The sequence below is a fragment of the Heteronotia binoei genome, chromosome 8 (genome assembly GCF_032191835.1).
Source record: "Heteronotia binoei isolate CCM8104 ecotype False Entrance Well chromosome 8, APGP_CSIRO_Hbin_v1, whole genome shotgun sequence".
NCBI classification, from domain to species: Eukaryota; Metazoa; Chordata; class Lepidosauria; order Squamata; family Gekkonidae; genus Heteronotia; species Heteronotia binoei.
The window spans coordinates 50,999,837-51,023,905 of NC_083230.1; the positions used below are offsets into that span (position 1 = coordinate 50,999,837).

The 24,069-nt window shown below is 43.0% G+C and overlaps 1 protein-coding gene across 2 annotated transcripts in view; it reads left to right on the forward strand.

The window, feature by feature from the left end:
• Nucleotides 1-5,983: 5,983 nt before the first annotated feature.
• TPH2 (tryptophan hydroxylase 2) overlaps nt 5,984-24,069 on the forward strand; it is a 142,627-nt gene continuing 124,541 nt past the window's right edge. Inside the window, exons 1-2 of one of the 2 annotated variants that reach the window (XM_060244561.1) lie at nt 5,984-6,236; nt 21,421-21,573. In XM_060244561.1, the coding sequence (XP_060100544.1) occupies nt 6,132-6,236; nt 21,421-21,573 (258 nt within the window). In that variant the 5' untranslated portion in view covers nt 5,984-6,131. The remainder of the gene's footprint in view (nt 6,237-21,420; nt 21,574-24,069) is intronic. The other variant, XM_060244560.1, reaches the window with a different exon arrangement.

Sequence of the window (24,069 nt, forward strand, 5' to 3'; positions counted from 1 at the left end):
GCTGCAATAATGGCGGAGAACTTACTAATCTTCCAGTTACAAGACCCACATCAGTATGTGAAATCTGCAATCCTTGGCTTTAATATCACCAATGTGCTTATCTTTGATCAGTTAATAACAAAGAAACCTGTTCTACAGAAAGGCAAGGATTCAAGGCCCTGGCATCCCTGGTCTTTCATTTCCTGCTCACAGGAAATAATTTTTGAACCATTCTGCCTTTTCTGTTGTCCATTCGAGCTCTGGCTTTTCTGTATTTTATGTGTACATTGCCCTAAGACTTAAGAATTATTCTAGCACAGTCTATAAACTGAATGTGGGAAGGTTCTAAAACTAGCATATTTATACTTGAAGGCATTTTTACATTGAGAACTGCAGCGAACTGCTGGCTGCTGGAAAAAGAAGGGTCAAGTGGCATGAGTGCCACAGATCTGTATACCTCTACATTGTTAATTGCATTGTCTTAATGTGAATACCATGAAAAAACAGTGTCACTGAGGATATATGAGGATCTGTAATCCAGGAAACTCCTTTAGGCAAGTTCAATACTTTTCATGTACGTATTTGAGATTTTCATTATTTGGTTTTGCCCCTTTCCCACAACTGGAACTTTGCCAAAAAACTCCTTCAGTTTGAGAGGCCAGTGTGATGTACTAGGGGAGTGCTTTTTTAAACGTGGGGCTTGAAAATGCTGCTGTGTGTGCAGATCTTGCTGTAGGTGCAGAGCTCACTCTGACACTTGAGTATCAGACCTTTGAGACATTTTCAAGAGCTTTCAGTCATTCATGTTATTAAGCCCATTTTTGCAGCTATGAAAAGTTAACATTGGCAGTTGCAGAGGCTTATCTTCTTAAAAGAAAAAATGGGTTTTAAAGTGAAAATCTATATCCTCTGGTGCAAAATGTGTTTGTTGGTTACTCATTGTAATCTGCTGTCCCTTATTCAGTTTCTTTTGAACTGACTATGTGAGTCTTTGTCACTTGGATAAAGTGGAATCACTTTCTTGGAATAAAGCATTGACCAGTTTATTAAATCATTTGATTCCAGTGGTACTATGTAATACATGCACATATTTTTTAAGGAAGCAATATTTATGTTCTGCTCAACCTATGAAGGGGGAACACATACTCTCCCCCTTTTCATCAGCATGACTATTCTGGAGCCTATATACAAGTTAATATCTTATACAAAAAAAACATAGATGGAATGATGGTGCTCAGAAATCTAGTCAGTGGCAAGTACACAAATCCTTGAATATCTTTGGATGAAAAGGGTTTTTTAACCCTTAAAAGTCCAGCAGTATCAAGATAGAAAACCTGCAGGGCAGGGTTATTTCCCATTGATTTAAATTAACTTAGATGAGTAATACCGCATAGGATTGCACTGTAAAGTGTTCAGACAAAACCACAATATACTACATGGAGATGGTTGGGTTATTTAAAATATTTATATCCTGCTTCATCTCAGGCTCAAGGTATCTAACAATGCCAGGATGCACAATATAAATTCCAATTAATACTTTTTTTAAAATGCAAGCTTCACAAAGCACAGGTTACAGATTAAAAGCACTGAAATGAAATGTAGAGTGCGCTTTAAAAAACTACTCTGTGAAAAAGTCAAATCTGGGACAGTTTACCCTCCCCTGCATACTTTCTTACATGCCTTCCAAAATGTACAGTACAAAGGCACCCTCTGCACTCACTTTAGTAGATCATCCCATAGACCAGTGATGGTGAACATTTTAGAGACCGAGTGCCCAAACAACCCAACACCCACTTATTTAACGCAAAGTGCCAACACGGCAATTTAACCTGAATACTGAGGTTTTCGTTTAGAAAAAAAAACCTCATGGTGAAATTAACAAACAGAAAGAACATTTGTTCTGAATAGCATTTGCTTAGGAAAGCAACAAAATAGTAACATGTCAGAATGGGAGAATGATGGTGAGAGTGCCATAAGGCAATAAATGGAGGCTGTTCATTGCTCGGTTGCTTACAGGTCTGGGTTAAACTGAGAACATGTCTTTCCCAGAGGTGTTCCTGTCCACCTAATTTACTTTTGAACATGTAACATACATTATAAACATTCTAGTTTGCCATTAGGAAAAAAGAATACATTAAAATATAGTGTGTTTAGTAGGAGCTGGTGGTTAGGGTGTCCAAATCAGATCTGGGAGGTCCTGATTCATATGCCCACTCTGCCCTGGCAGCTTGCTGGGAAACCTTGGACCAGTAATATACTCTGAGTTAACTCACCTCATAGGTTCGTTGTGAGGATAAAAGAGAAGGGGAGAGTGTGTCAAACCACTTCAGTGTCCTTTTGGGGGAGGAAGGCAGGGAATACATGATATGTTAGTTAATAAAGTTGATGAAAGGAGTCCACTGATTTATATGACTAAATCTGAGTCCAGCAGCACCTTAGAGAATAAGATTTTTGAGAGTCAAAGCTCCATTTATCTAATGCTGGAAAGCTTGTGCCTCCTCCTCCAAATCTTGTTGGTCTCTAAGGTGCTCCTGGGCTTGAATCTAGTTCTACTATGGATGAGCAAGGCTACCCTTGGAAACTTCAGGGATAGTCTGAATTGCATTAACTAGAAAGTCTGATGTGAGAAAGGAGGGCCAGTTTGGTGTAGAGGTTAAGTGTCTGGACTCTTATCTGGGAGAACTAGGTTTGATTCCCCACTCCTTCACTTTCAGCTGCCAGAATGGCCTTGGGTCAACCATAACTATCACAGAGCTGTCCTTGAAAGGGCAGCTTCTGGGAGAGATTCTCTCAGCCCCACCTACTTCACGGGGTGTCTTTTGTGGAGGAGGAAGATAAAAGATATTGTGAGCTGGTCTGAGATCCTGAGATTCAGAGTGAAGGGTGGGATATAAATCCAATATCTTCTTTCTTTAAACTAAAACTGCAATCCTGTGCATGTGTAGAGAGTAGGTGTCACAGTGCTCACTGTAGATTACTTCCAAGTAACCATGGAGAGCAAGCCAATGAGGAAAGGCTAAGGGACTTGGGGATATTCAGTCTGGAGAAGAGAAGGTTGAGGGGAGATATGATTGCTCTTTTGAAGTATTAGAAGGGCTGCCACTTAGAGGAAGGCAGGGAGCTGTTCCTGCTGGCAGCAGAGGAGAGGGCTGGCATAGGAAAAACTTTTTAACAATAAGAGTTGTTCAACAGTGCAATCAACCCCCTCACTGGCAGTCTTTAAGCAGTGGCTGGACAAACACTTGTCAGGGATGCTCTGGAAAACCAGAACAGCAGTGCAACAGTTCAAAAACAGCTTATCAACAATTTGCCTTATGATCCCTGTAGCTTGAAAGAGCTCTGTTCAGATACTGCTATCAGAAGCATTGTATTTGAAAGCAAGGAAGCCTGCAGTTCCTCCCTTTCCACTCCTAAACCAAAGGTGATCCTGGTAACTGTTTCTGCCAGATTAGTGGGATCCAACATTTCCTGTAACAAACCCACATCCCTTCAAAAAACCGTGCTTGATTCAAGGTCCTGATCTCTCCTTCCCACCCACCTGCATCCCCACACACCCATGCTTTCTTCCCTTCGGCTTGGACTGTGCCACAACAGTTTTGAAATATGAAATGCAACCAGGTCTTGGCCACATGAAAATGTGAAGCTGCCTTATACCCATCTCTCTAGTGCAGGGGTGGCCAAACTGTGACTCAGGAGCCACATGTGGCTCTTTCACACACATCATGTGGCTCTTGAAGCCCCCACCAGAGAAGGCATTTGACTCTTTAAACCACTTCTTCAAGCCAGCCAGTGGCTTAGAGAATGCATTTAAAATTCAAGTTGCTTTCTTTCCACCTCTCTCTCCCCCTCCCCACCTATTTTCCTGCTTCCTTCCTCTCAGACATCTGATTTCATGTCTGGTGGCTCTCACACATCTGACATTTATTCTATGTGGCTCTTATGTTAAATAAGTTTGGCCACCCCTGCCCTAGTGGGTCCCATCTAACCCCCTCCCTAAAACTGCAGGAATACCTGCAAGGAATTTTCCTCTGTGCTTGGGGGCTGCATTGTGATTGCACCCCCCACATCAGAATTCCAAAGGTGCCCATAAGCTCAAAAAGGTTGGAGTGCCCTGTTGTGTCTCTGAAGGAGGCCCAGTTAGGGTTGCCAGGTTTGGGTTGGGAAATACCTGGAGATTTGGAGGAAGGGGCCTGAGTTTGGGGAGAGGAGGAGCTTCAATGAGATATGACTCCAGAGCCTCGTGCTTGGGGGGGGGAAGGGGATGAGGGAGCGCGCATGCCCACAGAGAGGGCTCCGAGTGCCGCCTCTGGCACCAGTGCCATAGGTTCACCACTACTGCCAGACCCACTGCATGAAATGCCCATGGTCTAGATGTTGTTGTACAGATAGTTCTAATGGGGCACCACAGGACAAGGATGTCTGAAGAACATAGTTGTCACATGAGGGTATATTTGGATAAACTGTTTTTAAATCTCTGAGGCACTTCGTTAGCCACTCTTTTTTTCTTGGAAGATGAAGGTATTTTATTTCAGAGACATGCTGAAAATATTCTGTTAAACTGTTGACTAATTAACACAATTTGATTTGTACAAATTGGCTGGGGCATTTCCCCCCATGTACTTCAGCTTCAGGATGAACTCTTGAGTTGTGAAAGCTTAAGCACTTTTCAAAAGAGAGTATTGTTGCTGCCTCTCTGGGATAATTACCAACAAATAACTACCAACCAATGCAATTTCTAATGACATTGATTTGAGGCATAGTGTCTTATTATGTTTCTAGTGCCTATTATGAGATAGGCTTCTTACATTTTAATTTTAATGAAAATAGTCAAAACCTGTTTTAATATATGGCGTAGTGAATGAACTGCAAAAACCTGGGTTCTCATTCTCAGATGACTCGCTGAGTGACTTTGGCCCAGTTACCCAGTCTGAACTACCTCCTTTGGTGGTTGTGAGGGTACACAGGGGAGAGACCATGCATGTCACACTGAGCTTGTTGGATGAAAGTATAAAGCAAAAAGTATGTAGAGGATACTATGCCACAGTCTGTCCTTTGAACTGCCCATCCTTCCCCCTTTCTCCAGCTTTTTCTCTCTGGCAGCATGGGTTTACCTTGTGCTGACCCAACAGCTGCATCAGAATACGCACATCCTTGCCCTGTTGAAAACCTGTATGCCCCCAAGTCCTTGGATTTGTGGTACAGACACTCATCTGAAGAATGAATCCTGTGTACTGAAGCAAAAAAAAAAAAAAGTGTACTACAGGAGAAAAAAACAGGATCCCCCCCCCATGAGTTTCTACCTTCCATTGAAAAAGTATTTCCTAGAATGTGCCTGTTCAAGGCAGGGCAAGGGCAAGCACAGCAAGTTGTTTTAGTGGCAGTGCAGGCACAATTTGGCGCCAGGTAGATAAATAAAGCACTCCACTTTTTAAATTCCTTTGAATATTTATAACTGCCTTTCACATCTTGCACTTTCAGACTGTAGAAATGAGTTTGTGCAAATAAATTGTTGGGATACAATATAGAAATGGGAAGACAGGAGCACAATGGTGTAAAAAGTAATATGCAAAACAGGACACAACTTGATTTCTGGCATAAAGAGAACAACGCTCTATAATATAGTCTTATTTGGAGCGTAAGCTATCTAAATGATAATTGAATGTCAACTTGATCATCAGTCAAGTAGTCAAACAGCTCTGTTACTTTCAGGAGTCTAAAGTTTGAGGCGTTGGTTTGTTGCACTTTTTTTCCAGTGATGCCTTCTGCAGCCCTCTGACTTCTTTTGAAGAAACCTCAGCCAGGTATTGTTCAGAACTAGCAATAAAAATACAGCTGCTACATGTGCCCATCAGAAGTTGCAGGCAGTCTGGGATGGCTAGATAGCCCCAGTTGTTTGTTGTGTTTGGAAGACACAAAATCACTTATAGGAATAAATGTATTCCTGCTATGGTGGGGCTTTGATGTGCTAGCTTTGACAAGGCTTTCGTAATCAGCATTTCATCAGTCCTTGCCCAGGCATATATAAAGACTCTTCATGAGACAAGCTTTTGGATTGTTCCTTATTCAGCACCAGAGTGGTGGACAGCTCTCTGTAGGCAGCCCTGACCTCAGGTTTCCCCCTGCTGTAAAGAGAAAAAATTACACCATCCACTATGCAGCCAGCAATGATGATGTTCTCCAGTAAATACTGGGCAAGACGGGGACTCTCCTTGGATTCTGCTGTGCCCCAAGAACACCCACTGCTTGGCAACGTAACAGTAAGTACCCAGGACTCTGTCAATCTATCCTGAGCAAATAATACATTTAGGATTGCTCCAAGCTGTTTCAGTAACTTTTTGAAATGGACACAATTTGCTTGATCAGCAAAAGTCATAATGGTTTGATCTCATTTGTCTCATCTTCCTTCTCCTCCCATCACAATTTTTTATGCACAGATAATTGAATAAGTATTTTATTGCAAACCAATACTGGGAGGAAATATTTCTGTAACTCACACCCTTAGACTCCATCCTTTCCCCTTTATTTCTGTTGAGAATGTGCTTAGGCTTTAGTGTTGAGAAATTCAGATTTACAGTTGTCTATTCAGATTCTACAGAAGATTTGAAATGTAACTTTTATAATATCTCATGGCAGCTGAAATCTGTGAGAAGTTCAGTCTTAACTATTTGACTTTTTTTTTTCAAGCAGGGATGATGGGATTAAGATGTAAGATTTTCTGAAACCAGTTCTGAACTCTAGGTGTTTGAAGGGCAGAAACATGAATAAAAATTGTTAAGATGCAGCCAATAATCAATGCTGATTAAAAATCCAAGTAAACTTATGCAGCATTAAAGACCATACGGATATAATTGTCATTACTTTTTTAAAAGTATTTTAAAATAGTTGATTTGCATTTAGAGAGTACATGGGAATCAAAAGTTTCATGAAACAAACTTTCTTTAATAACATTTCTTTAAAAAAATAATTACATCACAAGGAAAGCAAAGTTGTCAACAGGAACAATATAAATAGTTCCACTAATAAATTAGGTAATTCATCCATATGAAGAATTGTTAATCTAAGTGAAATAAATATGAAAACTTCTATAAAGATATTGTTACAAATAAATCATTCACATGTTAAAGGATCTGGTAATTGTTGCTTTCTGAATTTTAAGCCTTTGCTGTAGACAGTTGTCACAGAATGGCATATTTTTTATAGTTGTGAAGTGTTCAGACTTTGAGTTGCACATACTTTCAACATGCATATCATATCTGCAACGAGATACTCACACTTGGCTTCATGCACATTTGGATGAAAATGGAGTTGAATGTTGACATATGTGTTCTGCATGGCAACAGCAGGATTGAAGCCCTAACCCTTTCTAGCTTTTTCCTTCTGTTGAAGAAATTTTATTTTTCTTGTAAACAGGCATACCAAATTAAATTTCAGTCAGATTGGGTGTGAAAGAGAAAACTCTCAGAACCCTCTGAAGGCCTGCTTGTTAACATAGTTCAAAAAAGCAGTGTGCTATGATTATTTGAATTTCATAATAATGACAACACTAAAACCTGCACAGGTGAAACAATTGCTTTTTAAAAAAAAAGAAAGAAAAGGTAGCATTTATAGCAATCTATGTATAGAAGCAGTGAAAGAGGACAGAAAAATAAGTGTGGCATAAAAGGAGATGGGGTGGATCTTGTTCATTTAAAGTGATTTCTTTACTGATAGTTTTTATTACCCTTCAATGCTGTGTTCTTTTTCTTGCATACTACTTTGATAAAAATGAGGCAATATTTATCCAGAGAACAAAATTTGACTCCAGTACTGCCTTAAAAACCAGCAAAATTTTCCGGGGTGAAGTTTTTGTCAGTCAGTCCCCACTTTGTCTCTACTTAATGCTTATATAATAAAATAGAGGTGTCAAATGAGGGCTGGATCTGACATAAATGTCATTTTGTTGGGCCGGGCCATGTGTGCCATAAAATGTACCTACCAGAGATATAAATTTTATAAAGGTGATTTCAGATGCCAAATGGTAATAGCAAGTGAATGACAATAGCAGGCTTGATTAGATTAGGTGTGATATGCAGAGGGGTAGTAAGCAGTGTTCCCTTTAAGCTGAGTTAGTGTGAGCTAGCTCACAGTTTTTTCGCCTCCAGCATAATTGTGGCATTTGTAATAAGGGTATCGCTTGATGGCAGAAATGCGAATGACTGTTAGTCACTCGCTTTCTGCGTGGGGGAGTGTATGGAAATAGTGTTAGCCCAGATTTTCAGAGCAAGTTGGAAATTTGGTACATACCCTTTAAATAGCCACAGCTGTGAGTAATAAACTCTTAGTTTTTAACTAGCAGCAAAGAAATGGGAAGCTGGAGGAAGTTTTTCTCTTCTTGTTGGTGAAGGCTGTCTGTGGGGGAGTAAGAAGAAATAGCTTCACTCCTCTCGGACATTTGACAGTTTGAATTTAGTGAGTGTGCACACTCCTTATATTGCTTCTGTTTGTCCCAGGGGCATTGTCTCACAGCCTCACTTGAGAAAAGACTTTGATGCTTAATGAGCATTCCTCCTCCCTGATAAACAAGCCGGCATGGAATTTTAATTGCTTGACTATTTGCTTATAGGACTTACAGTCCGTTGCAAATGAAAGTTGTGTTTTTGTTTTAATCTGAATCCTGTTTTGTAATAAATCTTTGTTGGACTTTTACTGAAGACTGAAGTGTGGAGCAGCATTATTTGCAAGTGCCTTTTGCCCCTGGAATTGAACCTCAGATTAGAAGGGGTGGTGTTTCTGAAGAAGCCACCCCTTGTAGTTAAAGCAGACTGGACTTTGTTGGCTTGGAATCCTGAGCAGCTCTAAGTGCAGAAGGAAGGGGCTCAGGGCAACACCCTGAACTGCATAAACTCACACATTTTTGTCTCAGCTCAGGAAAAATGGCCCTGGAGCAAGCTAATTTGTGCAGTAGCTCACAACTTCAATGCCAGTAGAAGAAGAAGAAGAAGAAGATATTGGATTTACATCCCGCCCTCCACTCCGAAGAGTCTCAGAGCGGCTCACAATCTCCTTTATCTTCCTCCCCCACAACAGACACCCTGTGAGGTGGGTGGGGCTGGAGAGGGCTCTCACAGCAGCTGCCCTTTCGAGGACAACCTCTGCCAGAGCTATGGCTGATCCAAGGCCATTCCAGCAGGTGCAAATGGAGGAGTGGGGAATCAAACCCGGTTCTCCCAGATAAGAGTCCGCACACTTAACCACTACACCAAACTGGCTCTCCAGTAGCTCACAAAGTAGAATTTTTGCTCACAGGACTCCACAGCTTAGAAGGAAGCTCTATCCATTGGTAGTAAAAGGATGTACTTTTTCACCCAAAGGGTGATTAACATGTGGAATTCACTGCCACAGGACGTGGTGGCGGCTACAAGCATAGACAGCTTCAAGAGGGGGTTGGATAAAAATATGAAGCAGAGGTCCATCAGTGGCTATTAGCCACAGTGTGTGTGTGTGTGTGTGTGTGTGTGTGTCTGTCTGTCTGTCTGTCTGTCTGTCTGTCTATCTATCTATCTATCTATCTATCTATCTATCTATCTATCTATCTATCTATCTATCTATCTATCTATCATCAATACATTTTTTTGGCCACTGTGTGACACAGAGTGTTGGACTGGATGGGACATTAGCCTGATCCAACATGGCTTCTCTTATGTTCTTATATTCTTATGACTCAGATGCACCTGTTGAAATCAGGAGAAGTATGGTTTTCACTCATACATCACCCATTTTGGTCTTCCAGTACAAGTATCAATTCTTGCTTATGATCTTTGGCATGATCCCCCATCCAGGCTTTCCCCTCTTTACAGGTAATCACCCTAAAACAAGTATCTTGAGCTGGAGGGTTGTGAACGTTCATATTGTCTTTTAAAAGGTCCCCCTTCAGCTTTTGGAGAATGAAGACAAGTGGATTTTTCCTATTCCTTTACAAAGGATTGTTTAATCCTTAAAGCAGAGAACTGAGCCAATACCCTTCTCACTTTGCTCCTGTAGAGTTTACTGCAGGTTATATGGATTTATGAGAATACTTAAGTTTATTTAGTTTTTAAGCATGTAACTTAATTTCCTCCCACTCTAGTACAACAGATGACACAGTTTTCCAGAACTGGGAGGTGCTCGGTGCTTGGTTGTTACAATGTAAGTTTTCTAAGGGGCTCGTGCTTGGAAACAATAACCACACAAGCATTAAGACTTTACTGCTTTTTATAGGAGAAGCACTGAAAGCCTGTCTCTCTAAACAATATCCACTCCAATGGGACTCCCTGCCTTCTTCAAGGTGCCTTCTGTCCCCAGTCCCTCAAAACACAACAACCCCTCATCTCTGTCCTCTCTCCAGTTTGTTGTTGTTTTTCACCTCCAACATTCCATTCAGCATTTAAAATCTGATTGGTCCAAGGTGAGTGGGGAAGAAAAGAGGGCAGAATCTTCTTCTGTCCATCACAATATTATTCTAGTTTACTCAGTGTTCATAATGATTTTGATACATTGAGTCAGTGTGTCATTCAGGCATAAAACAGGTGTGCATTTGCCAATCCCTGCACTGACATCTGCTTGTTTGAACATATTAGCTCAGTTGAAGGGAGGGAGCAGGAAAAAAACCTTTTGCATGAAATCAGTGTCAGTAGCTCTGGGGTCTCCGCTCTCTCTCCTTAGAATAGGTAGACTCCCTTTTAAAAAAATAATTCCTGTTTGATCTATTACTGTGTGGCTGCCACTGCTGCAGAAAAGAACATCTGGAAACTCCCTCAGTTAATGTTTAGAGGTGCTTACTGTCAAAGCTGAATGAGTGATGTTTTGATACTATCCCTGAGAACTGTTAAATATCTAACTGAAAATGTTGAATTTGGCCAATCAGTGAATTTCCTGCTTAGTTAGTACTCCATGAAGAAAATGGTATGCAAATCATGTGTACTTGCAAACTTGTCTGTTTTAGATGCCTATGTATATTTTAGGGAAGCTTGACAGGTCACAGCTTTTAATCATGGATATACTGCATGCAGGAACACAGACGTGCGCAAACAGAATGTGTGAGAGCATAACAAGAATGTTGCATGTATTTTATTTATTTCTATCCTGCCCTTCCTGCTGAAGCAGGCTTAGGGCGGCTCACAATACATAGCTTACAATTAAAAACATTTACATTAAAAGCATTAAACAGTTTAAAAATAATTTGGTGCTAGTTTCAATACAGATTCAAGATGGTGTTCAGTGATCTTAAGCATCTAGCATCTTGGTAGTGTATGACTAAGAGACCCCTAATTTCAGTTATATATGAACATCGTAATCACCCATTTGGTTGCCAGAGTGTCTGGAGATCAACTTACACACATCTGCTATAGAATGTGGGTTTTATCCACCTGGGTACAAGAGACTGATGTGAGTACTGACAGCCTCAGTGTTACAATAGCACTCTATATCTCTGGAAGAGTGCTAACCAGAAGTACAGATGGGTTTCCCGCCGCTCCGTGCGTGCACCATCTTGGCTGTTGCAGTGGAAGAAGTTGCATTGCCAGGAACTGTCCGGACAAGCGGTTTCCAGCCTTGACCATTAAAGCCATGTTGGTAGGCTAACATCATCAGTGACCATCTTCCCGCAGTGCCAGACTCCATGACAGAGAGGCAAGAGTCTCACGTACTTCAGCTATGGCGTTTGCATAAGGCAATCAATCTTATCTTAAGTACAGACCCTGCCTAAGCTTTTATTCAACGGAACCCAAGACAATAGATGGTGCCAGTATGAAAATAAAGAAGAGGAAGAACATCTTCAACTAGAGCCAGATTTCTTTGTATAGATCGGGTGTCACCTTAGATAGCAATTTGGCCCTCTATTGTCAGCTTTAGATAAGTTTTGATAGCTTGTTAATCACTTCCATTTCAATGCCCTCACCCATGCATTGCCCTAATTGTCTCCCTGGAGCCTCCCCCTTCCTGCCCACTGTTACCTGGAAGCCCAATCAGGTAATCAGGGCCACATCCACTCATTGGCCAGGTATGGGCATCCAATCAGGTGCCCCTAATAAACTAGCCATTGGCTACCGCAGTAGTCCAGCCCTTATGGTCACTGCAGAGCCTCCCCTTTTCTGAGGTCATGTACCAGCTGAGCACCTGTCATTCCCCCCTGCACCTCCTACCCCCTAAGGGCTCAAAGTAGTCCTTATAACCTCTGACCCAACTCCCCACGCGTGTGCATCCGACAGTACCCCATATCCCACTGTTAGATACGGCCTGATTCCTGATCAGTTGAGGTTCCATCCCCCATCTCCTTTTTGTTGCCATTGGGGCCTTCCTTGAAGACTACGATAGGTAATTATTACCCTGTTTGTCAATCCATTTATGTACCCCTGTCTATTTCTATCTTATTTTAATTAAGACTGTATGTTTGCTGTGCAACCTTGTACTCTTGGATGTTTGTCTTTATTTCATAATAAATCCTTTTATATTATATTATATTGTCTCATTATTGGGTAAGTTCCAAAGCAGGCACCTTCTGTATAAACAGGTTTTTGATCTCGCTGAAAGGCAGATTGCCCTCCATTCTAAATTTCCCCAAATCCTATTTTTAGGGCAGTTTGCTTAACAAGTGGTGGTCAGCATTTCAATTAAATGCTAACTGAAACAGTTGTCTTACAAGCCTTGCAGAACTGGGCAAGGTCCTGCAAGGCTCTGACCTCCTCAGGCAATTGGTTCCACCAATGAGGGGTGGCAATTGAGAAGGCTCTTTCTCATGTTGTTTTCAGTCTTGCCTCCCTCAGCCCAGGGACTGATAACAAGTTTTGTGTTCCTGATCTAAGTACCATCTGAGGAACATGTGGGGAAAGACGGTCCCTAAGGTAAGCAGTCCTCGGCCATATAAAGCTTAAAAGGTAATAACCAGCACCTTGTAGGAAATCTGGTATACCACTGGCAGCCAGTGCAGCATTCACAGTTCAGGCTGTATGTGCTCCCCCATGGAGAGCCCCAAGAGCAGCCTGGCTGCTGCATTCTACACCAGCTGCAGTTTCCGGATTCGGGACAAGGGCAGCCCCATGTAGAGGGCATTGCAGTAGTCCAATCTTGAGATGACTGTAGCATGGATCACAGTTGCCAAGTCGCTGCACTTGAGGAAGGGAACCAACTGCCTTACCCACCTAAGGTGGTGGAAGGCAGATTTGGCAGCAGCTGCTATCTGGGCCTCCATTGTTAGGGAAGGCTCCAGTAGCACTCCCAGGCTTCTAACCCTGGGTGCTGTTGTAAGTGGCACTCTGTCAAAAGCCAGTAAGGGGATTTCTCTGCCAGGACCACTGCAACTCAGGCAAAGGACCTCTGTCTTCATCAGATTCAGCTTTAGTAGACTTAGCCTAAGCCATCCTGCCACGGCTTGCAATGCCATGTCCAGATTTTCTGGGACACAGTCAGACTGGCCATCCATCAGTAGATAGAGCTGGGTGTCATCTGCATACCAATGGCAACTCAACCCATAACTCTGGGCAATCTGGGCAAGGAGGCACATGTAGATGTTAAAGAACATTGGGGAAAGCACCGCTCGCTGAGGTACACCACAATTAAGTGGGTGTCTCTGGGATGACTGTCCCCCAATTGCCACACTTTGTTCCCAACCTTGAAGGAAAGAGGAAAGCCATTGTAGAGCTAACCCCTGAATCCTTGCGTCGGCAAGGTGGTGAGTCAGTAGTTGATGGTCGACTGTATCAAATGCAGCCAACAGGTTTAGCAACATCAGCACTGCCGAACCACCCTGATCCAGATGCCGATGGAGATCATCTACGAGGGCAACCAGTACTGTCTCCGTCCCATGGCCTGGGTGGAAGTTGGACTGATGGGGATCTAGGATGGATGTAATACTGAACTTCCTGTTCAGTGAGTTCAAACTTCGTCATGTTGACGTGGCCCTAAGAATCCTTGGACTAAGTGTTCTATATTATAGACCTTTGTTCCTTTTACTTGCAGTAATGACAATTACCAATTTAAAGAACAGCTTTCAATGCATTAAGGTTTTATTTCCTTCACATGCTAGTTGTCTTGTACCATTATGAGAATTTATTGACCTCAACAGAAACAGCCTACTGAGTGCCCTCAAGTTAAACAACATTGAGTACCCCCATCACCTTCAGCTGAAGAGTATTAATCCCCTTCATAAAATGAGAGGAGACACATTGGAAATCTATAGGTACACTGAGTGCCTCTTCAGGGCATAAGAAGCAGTGTGGTAAAAGGAGCAGAGATGGGAATGAGAAGCAGATAAGAGTGTGAGGCTTGGAGAGAATAGGAAATGCTGGGAAATGAGATGTACAAATTCATACAGCATGAAAGCCTGGCTTGCCAGTGAGTATATGCTCGACAGGGAACAGAAAGCTATGGACAATGTACACATCTGTTCACTACTTTGGTATTCACCCTTGCATCTCCCATTTTCTTTCTAAAGGGAACATGCCTGTCCCTAAAAAAATTAAGATGCTGTTCTTTCATACAGAAGGATCTGAGATAAAAACAGAAGCATTTAGCAAGCCTTTGCCAGTGTAAATTTTCCAAGTCCTCTGTGGTCCTTCCACTTTGTCTCTAGTCACAGCTTGTTTTGTAGAAAAAATCCGGGAGGAATTCATTTGCATATTAGGCCACACACCCAGATGTCACCATTGTTTCACATAGGGCTTTTTTGTGGGAAAAATCCAGCAGGAACTCATTTGCATATTAGACCACACCCCCTGATGTCAAGCCAGCCAGAACTGCATTCCTGTGCATTCCTGCTCAAAAAAAGGCCCCGTAAGTAGTCCTATAGCCAGTTAGGATAGCACCTGAGTCTCAGGCAAAGTAGTGTCCCATCCATGATGGCACCGGGACAAATCTGGTGGCAGCACAACAGCACGAGCAGAGGGCCAGAAATGGGCAGCATTACGATGGTCTGTAGGAGGACCAAGGCTTAGTCAGTACCCTAATATGCTTCAGCTGGTTATATAGCACCATTCTTTTGTCAGGGTAGTGGTGGGAGAGCATTGCTTTCCCCTCCCATTGAACTCAATGGGAATGAAACAGTATCCTCTGATCATGGCGCAGCTTAGGATAACCAGTTCTGAACTCATCATCTTAGCACTATATAAACTTCAACCAGGACATCTGTATCTGTGACTTGGGGTCACACCTCTCTGGCTTCATGTCATGCACATTTAGTACTCACATGGGGTGTACTTTGGTAAAGGGAATTCTAGAAAAAGACAATTTTGAACCAAAATGGAACACTTTGCACAGCCAAGGATGGAAATAAGTGATGTCACGGCATATTACAAAGATTGTTCCACTCAGAATTCTTACACACAGTCCATCTCAGGACACAAACACTGATCTGTACCTTCCACTGCTTCCGCCCTACACAGGCAAGGAGAAGAGGGAGTTTCTCTGACTCAAAATTTGACTGCTGCAAATGTCTCCCCCACAGACCTTTCTCACCCAACAGTTCCTAGTGGCGTCTCCCATACCAAAGGCACAGGGTACTATGCATCATGCAGAAAGGGGAAATCCCCCTTGGAACTACTCAAGCAAACCATCACTGTGCTATCAATGTGATGTCATGCCAGTGTAACCACACATGCAAGTGGAAGAAACATGGAGCACCATGATGTTTCTGGATGAATATTAGCCTTTGCTGTCAGCAGCCAAACACTCATTATGCCTTTTGCCTTGCAGGATCTGAGCACTATGGAGCAGCTTAAACAGAAAAGGTCGTTTCCATGCAACTCCTGCCTCTCCTCATATGAGCCCTGAAGGCAGCTATGATCTGCCAACCAACATCTTCTGGTTATCCCTGGCCCAAAGGACGTCCATCTTGCCTTGACCAGGGCCTTTTTGGCCCTGGCTCCATCCTGGTGAAATCAGCTCCCTTCGGAGATACAGGCCCTCCCGGATTTGTTACCTTTTCATAGGGCCTGTAAGACAGAGCTGTTCTGCCAGGCATTTGGTTGATGCAGACGCCCTTTGCTCTATTGTCTACACCATCAGCTATCTTCCTCCACAGTGATCTGAACTATTGTATCTGGGTCACTGACTATACTCCAACTTGCACCATGAGTCTGCCCGCCTTTCTCATATTGTATTGTGTTATGTTGCTGTTTTAACTGTGTTGGGGGATTTCTATATGACACACCAAAATCAAAACCTGCAGTTACCAAAGCAACCTGCAGTTATCAGAAGGCTAATACATACTAATAAGTTTTAAGACATTGTAGATAAACTTTCTTAGACTCCATGTGTAAAAAAACACAGAAGGCTTCAAATACAGTTAGAAAGGCAAAACTAGAGATTACATTAGTACAGTTGCTCCTTTAGACAAAAGAAGACTCCTTTAAAAGGCTTAAAATATATGGATAGAGAACAAGACAGAAAACAGTTACACATTTAGAATTCAGTGAAGCATAAAGCATAAAATACAATAAAACAATAATGAAAAATATAAGCCCCAATAGGGACTTCCCCTATTAGTTACATTTTCCTATTTACAATCAAAGTCTCATGTCTTAGTAGATGCTATGCTCCAGATTCTGAGCATTTTCTCTATGTTTGAGATCTCAAACAGAAGATGATTTAAAATCAGCAAAGGCTATTTCTCCTCTTAGGCTATCCAGCAGAAGGATTGTCTCTGCAGAGCAGCCCCAGAATCTAAGTCCCAATTAGTGTGGAATAATCTGTCACAGAGGCACTCTAGCTACACTCTGGTCCAGATCAGCAGTGTGAGCCAAAACCCCCCAGTTTATATAGGCTGTAGTGACCTCATACGCACATCTACTTGTGTCATTCAGCAGTAAGCAATTTTGCAGCCAAATAAACAATCTAAGCTAACTAAATAATCATGGCTGAGAGTGCCCTCAGGCAACCATTACCTTAATCCTGGTTTCTAGGTTTATGCAAATGGCTGCTTCCTTCATGTTGTTTTCTGCCCTTCCTAGAAGAGGCAGAATGAACCTTCACCTAATTACTTCATCTGGCCCTCTATAGAGGCTCCATGATGCTGAAAGACTGAGACCTCTGGTGGCCAAATTTCATAACTGCATCCAAGATCAACAGCTTACAGCTGCTGAGAGCAAGTATTGCTGTTTAGAGAAATATGAATGATTACTATTGCTGAAAAGCTTAGGACTCTTGTTGTCAATTTCATAAAGAGTATGTTTAAAAGTATGTTTAAGACCATAAAGAATATGGTTAGGATCTGTAACGTACTCGAAGCGGAGACGAGAGTAGGGCAACATTGTTTATTAGGAGCACGTTGCAAGAGAGAGAACACGCGGGCCGGGTCCCACTTATATACAATCCCCGGTACAGCCTACGGGGTTGGTCAGGCCAATCCTGACCCGTTGAACTTCCCGCCACAGCTATTGATTGGCGGGGAATTCGCGCCCTGCGCTGGGGCTTCTGGGACGGCCCAGTTGCCCCTGCGCCCGGTCGCATATTATTTACTGATACACTACAGGATCATAAAGAGGGCCAACCCAAAATAAATTCACCACAAACTGTATTTCATTGGTTTTACTGTATTGTATTTGCTTGGTTTATCTGTATGTAATCTGCCCTGAGCCCATTTGGGAAAGGGCGGAATATAAATTAATCAAAATACATAAATAAGGGTGGGTAAAATATTGGCCCAATAACTACATTATCTTCCCTAGGTGGATGTGTGGGGAAGCATCAAGGGAGAGAAAAGCACCTAAGTGAGTCACACCACCATGTGCAGTGTTTGAGCCCACTAGCTGTTCATTGCTACTGTAAAAAATTATTAGTCAATGTCCTTGCATCTAGTTTGGGTTTTTTTCAGGCAGGGATAGACCCCCAAGTTTTTGGAGGGGCACCACTGGTGCCAGCGCCAAGACTAAGGAACCTCAGGGTCATGCTGGATTGCTCCCTCTCCATGAAGGCCCAGGTCACTTTGGTTGCCAGATGGCCTCTTATCATCTTCAGTTAATCAGGCAACTAGTTCCCTATCTCACCCCCTGGTGCTGAACTACAGTGATCCATGCAATGGTTTCTTCCAGGTTGGATTACTGCAACTTGCTCTATGCAGGGTTACCTTTGAGCCTGATCTGGAAATTGCAGCTAGTGCAGAATGCAGCAGCATGCCGGCTGACAGCAACACCTCTATGGATGCACATTCTGTCAGTGTTGCACCAACTTCACTGGCTGCTGATCAAATACTGGATCTGGTTCAAGGTCACATTCTTGACCTTTAAACCATATGTGGTCTGGGACCATCATACCTGCAGGACCGCTTCTCCCCATATGAACCCCGGAGAGCTTTATTCTCTGCCAACCAGCACCTCCTGGTGGTCCCTGGCCCAAGGGAAGCCTGCTTAACCTCAACATGGGCAAGGGCTTTTTCTGCCCTTGCCCCAACCTGGTGGAACATGCAGGTCCTGTAAAACAAAGCTGTTCTGCCAGGCTTTTAGTTGAGGTGGCAGACATTCAGTTCTTCTGGCCTCCCCTGTTTATGGCCCCTTCCCCAGTGCCCTGCTGGATATGAATTGGGCACTGGAGTTTTGTGAGGTACCCATCTCTTTCTGACATGAGGCATGGGTTTTTGTTACTCTTTTATCGTGTTATCCATTTTTTATTTTTTAAAACAGTTTTTATTGTTCTGATGGTTTTCTGAAGTAACTGCCCTGAGTCCAATCATGGGATAGCGGGGGTATAAATCAAAGCAGTCAGATCAATTGTATTCCTCGCACTGTTCAACAAACTTGTAGTTTGTATTGCACTTATGTTTCTGTTTTATCTGTTTTGTAGACAGGGATCTATGCCTATCTTCCTGCTCATTTCTAATCTCAGATATCTGCAGCATGAGACTTAGCCTAGAAGTGGGCTGAGACAGTCAGCCATTCTTCACAGCTGAGCTTTGGTAAACTGAGGGAAACATTTATTTGGGTTCCAGATCCCTTTGATCAGTGCTGGTGTTTGATAAACCATTCAGGCTGCATGGTGGTGGAAGAGACATAGAGAAGAAAGGTTGCTGGGGTAAACAGGTTGCTGGAGTAATGAACTTCATGAATGCAGCAGAGGAATGGCTACATGAAAAGGTGCTAAGCTAAATGATTGGAGCCTGGGGCAGCCAATCAGCATGTGTGACCCATATCTAATGAATGAGTCTGATGGTGCAAAATCTCACCTGTGTCTGGTACTCCTTCCAGGGCTGTTCTGTAGCTATATAAATGCAAGTCTTGAAGTGCAAGGACCCCATTATGTGTTCAGTTGCATATGTATTTAAAAGAATGCTCTGGTGTGTATGGGATCCAAATTATGCTTCTGCTTTCCCTAGTTTATTATTAGTCAAATGATGTGCCTTCCCTTCTTCCCTGGTTCCCTTTAATTGGAAAAAAGGCTTTTGCCCAGGTTATCTGTAGGATCTGAAGCTTTGTCTGGAAGAGGCTATATCCTTTCCTTCTGCCAAATGAGCTGTAGAGGTACTGTTAGAAAGGGGTTGTGTTTTAACTTATGACAGCTTTTTGTTAAACACCAACCCTGCAAGTTTTATTAGGTCTTGTGGGTTGCCAAGAGGCAACAGAATTTGTTGGCTCTTGTGAACAAAAATGACCTCTTGAAGATTAACCAACTTTATTTAGTATGACATATATTAGGCCACATACCCCTGATGCCAAGCCAGCCAGAACTGCATTCCTGTGCATTCGTGCTTTTTTTTTAAAGCCCTGGACAGAGACATGGTAACCAATAACTTAAAAATTCAGCTTTGCTCAGAGACCACCCAAAAAGCACATCTGCACTTCTGATATTTTATTCCAAAATGTCATTAATGCTGCTATCAACATAGTACACACATAAAGATCTTAGCCAAAGCTGGCTAATTTGTAGAGTAGAACAATGCAGGTCATGCAGGAAACCCTTTCTTGGGTTCTTCTTTCTTGAGAGCCAGTTTGGTGTAGTGGTTAAGTGTGTGGACTCTTATCTGGGAGAACCGGGTTTGATTCCCCACTCCTCCACTTGCACCTGCTGGCATGGCCTTGGGTCAGCCATAGCCCTGGCAGAGGTTGTCCTTGAAAGGGCAGCTGCTGTAAGAGCTCTCTTAGCCCCACCCACCTCACAGGGTGTCTGTTGTGGGGGAGGAAGGTAAAGGAGATTGTGAGCCGCTCTGAGACTCTTCGGAGTGGAGGGCGGGATATAAATCCAATATCTTCTTCTTCTTCAATATCTTCTTCTATGCACCAGGCTAAATATTCCTCTAATTCCAGCTTTTCTACTCATCTATTTTGAATGGCCTAGGACTTTCAAACTGTGGCTTTCTTCTTTCTAAAGGGGGCCTTTAGGAAGAAAAATGCTTAACTTTTTCAGGAGATATTTGAATGTTACAATGGCCTAAGCCATTCAGAACAGGGACAGTTCTACCTTAGAACAGGGGAGAGTCTCTGTCCTCCTGGAATCCTCCCCTGTGAATGTCCTTAATCAAAATTAGGGAGTTAAAATTGGGGGGTCAACATTAGCTTGCTCTGACTTTGTTGTCATCCTTCAGTGCCAAGCAAGGAGGCTTGATGAAACAAAGTAACGTGCTCAATATATTATTTGTCTTCCTCAACTGATAGATAAGAGTAAGGCTTTGGCACGGGAAAAATAGGGCAAAGAATCTTCTTCATCTTGGTTCAGTGCTCTGTTTCAGCTCAGAGGTCTGGAACAGGGGCCATCACTAACAGTATCTGGATGGAATATATAGTAGGAGTGACCACAGGGCCGGATCTAGGGGGGGCAGAGGGGGTGCTTGCCCCGGGTGCCAAAGGAGGGCGGGGTGCCAAATTGGGTATGGAGTCCATTGTATTCTATGGGACCATAAGATAGAATGGCCTGTAAGGGGATGTCATTTTTTAATTTTGCCCCCCTCAAAAAACAAGTAGAGTGGCCGTACTTATTGGCCTGCATGAACATCTGTTTTCATATCCTGCTTAGACAGAACTACATATTGAAAATAGGTTTGTTTTTCATGTAATCAATGCCTTTCTCCATCCACTACACATGCAAAAAGTGCCTGTGTGATATGGAATATAACAGGATGTGAAATTTCAGCTTGTGTTTTCCTTTGTGAAATTCATAGCACAGATATTAGGTTCTACATAACCTGTGGAAATATGTTTTTAATTAGCAACAGATCCACTCCATATGGACTGTGATATATGCAAAATATAATAACCAGCACTGCAGAAATGTGGTGATGCTATGTGACATGTCTTTGTCCATTCCTTTTAGACTAATCATTCATGTCTGATAGTAACATATAATTCTCCTTTCTAAAGGTGGCCTTTAGGAAGAAAAATGCTTAACTTTTTCAGGAGATATCTGAATGCTAAAATCAGACAAGCATCATCTGTTGGAAAGACAAGATTAATGTTGTTTGAGAAGTTCATGCTGAAAGCCTCCTATCCTGTATCCATATTCTTGCAGCTGAACAGAACTGGTTCTGGTAAAATTGATGACAAAAAGGGCAACAAAAGTACAGGCAAGAATGAATCAACATCTGAAAGCGGAAAGACTGCTGTGGTGTTTTCTTTGAAAAATGAAGTTGGTGGCTTGGTAAAAGCACTCAGACTCTTTCAGGTAAAACCTTTCACCTTTGTATTGGGAAAGTCCATGACATGCAAATGGAAGCTAGTGTGTGCGTGCACTAACTTCAAAACATTTTTTGTATATACAGTTGTGATCTGGTGTGTTTTTTAAATATGATCTTTATTTGTGTCTGCCTGGTGTTGCCAGGTTGCCCTGTCTGTGTCGGTGCGGGAGTTAGCAGAGTGAGCTTGGTGACCTGCCCGACACAGGGCTCCAGGAAAGAAATCAGCCAGACACCTGCAACTAGTGCCAAAATAGTGTATTTACAGATACATACAATAAGTGCTCACTAGTGCAGTCCAATATCTTACTCCAACAGACAAAATGCTCCGCCTACACACCAACTCTCAGAGAGAGACCTGTGTGGTCCACACACAGTCTTCTTATAGTCCTACTAGCCAATCAAGGCTGTGCACTGTCATGCTGACTCAGCAGGTTTCTTCTCTTGGCTTCTGCCGGCTCAAACCGGCCTGCTGATAAGGTCATTGTGACCTAGCATGCCTGTTAGATCACCAGCTGTCAAAACATAGCTGTCAGACTGGGTGCAGATAGATTCATTACACCAACACACCTCCTAATCTATTGAATCCAGTACACCCAACCACTGTACATAGTTTTCATGTTCACATGCAGACAGTAACATACATTTTCATATTTACACATTCATCATTACCAGTCCAGGAACTCGTCTTGGTGATAAAAAATATCATCACTCTCCTGGTCAGCCAGCGCCTTCTGGCGTTTGGCTTCAGCCTCCCTGTTCTTTGCCTCGCACTCTGCCACCCAGGCCTTCCACTTCTTAGCCTTTTCCTTCAGCATTTCTTCAAACCCAGGTGGGTCTGGTTTAACTGTCAGAGTGACATAGGGCACCTTATACCTGGCAGGAGGTTTGCCTTTTGTGGTTCTAGCAGACACCCGTGGCTCTGTGCTAGGACCGGCCTTGTCTTCTCCAGGCTGATCTGTTCCCACCTCCTGGGCTGGTTGTTCTGCCCCTGTGGTTAGAGGTTGCACCTCCTGACTTTCACACTCCACCTCCTGACTCTCCGTCTGAGGCTCTGAACCACCTTGGAGCTCACGTTTCCCTGAGCCTCTGCTTGCCAGTTCCCGGTCGGGAGAATGTTCCTGCTTAATTACCCTGGGCAGGACTCCAGCATCATTATCAGTAATTGGCAGGAGTACAAATTCTCTCTTATCAGAGTGTAAGTGAGGCCAGCTGGACTGCTCGTTAAACTGGGCAGTTTGACTGAGGATTATTTTCTTTCTCTTATCGCAGAAGCGATAACACCTGGCCTCTGGCTTGTAGCCCAGAAAAGTCAGGCTCTCTGCCCGGACATCCCCCTCCCTGCTGCTCTTGGAGGGGATGCCAACCCGAGCCTGTGTCCCAAAGACTCTCAAAAATTTCAAATCTGGATACCTGTTATACAGCAACCTATAGGGCAAATTATTTACAGGTTCACACCAAACACGATTATGAATAAACACAGCACAATACATGGCTTCTGCCCAATAACAAATTGGCAACCTTGCATCTTCAAGCATGCTGTACATTATCATTTGCAACACAGCTCCTGTGCGCTCTGCTAGCCCATATTCTTTCCCATTTTCTTGGGGCGTGGCTGGGTTCACTAAACGGTGGGCAATGCCCTTGTTCTCCAGCCAACATTTCAATTCATTTGATAAGAATTCCCCCCCCTCTGTCGGTCTGAATAGCCTGGAGGTTTATACCTAATTGTCTCTCAACTGCTTTGACCCATTTTCTGAATGTCTTGTACACTTCAGATTTATGCACCATGGCAAAGACCCAAGAGTACCTCGTATGGTCGTCTGTGGCCACTAAGCAGTACCTCCTCCCCGACAGACTTTTTGGCAATGGGCCAATCACGTCTAAGTGAACTAGCTCTAGGGCACGCTTACTTTCTCTTGTGCTTTCCTTAGAAACAGCACATGCCCTGCTTTTGGTCTTCTTGCAGACCTGACAATCCAAGTAACATTTACAAGGTTTCACTTTTAGATTAGGCGCCAACTCCAGGGTTTTTTTCAACACTCTAAACCCGCAGTGCCCCAGTCTCCGGTGAAGTAAATGTATACACTTATTGTGCACAGGCTCATTTGACACCTGTGCCACCTGGGCACAATGACTCTGGACCACATATATGTTACCTTCTCTCTTCCCAGTTGCAAGCAGCTTCCCCCCACCTCCTAGGATTTTACAACAGGTCCTTTCAAACCTCACCTGGTATCCCTGGTCAATTAGCGTGCTAACACTTAGCAGGTTTGACTGTAGTGAGGGTACACATAACACATTTTGCAAAGTGCAATTTAACACAGGAAACTTCACATTGCCTGCGCAAGTAGCATTGGCAATGGTCCCATTAGCTAATCTAACATGCCTGTGTTCAGGAATGTCAATATTGTTCAACAACTCCTTCTTGCAGCAGAAATGGCTCGTTGCCCCAGAGTCTAAAATCCAGGCAGACCCTGTGCTCT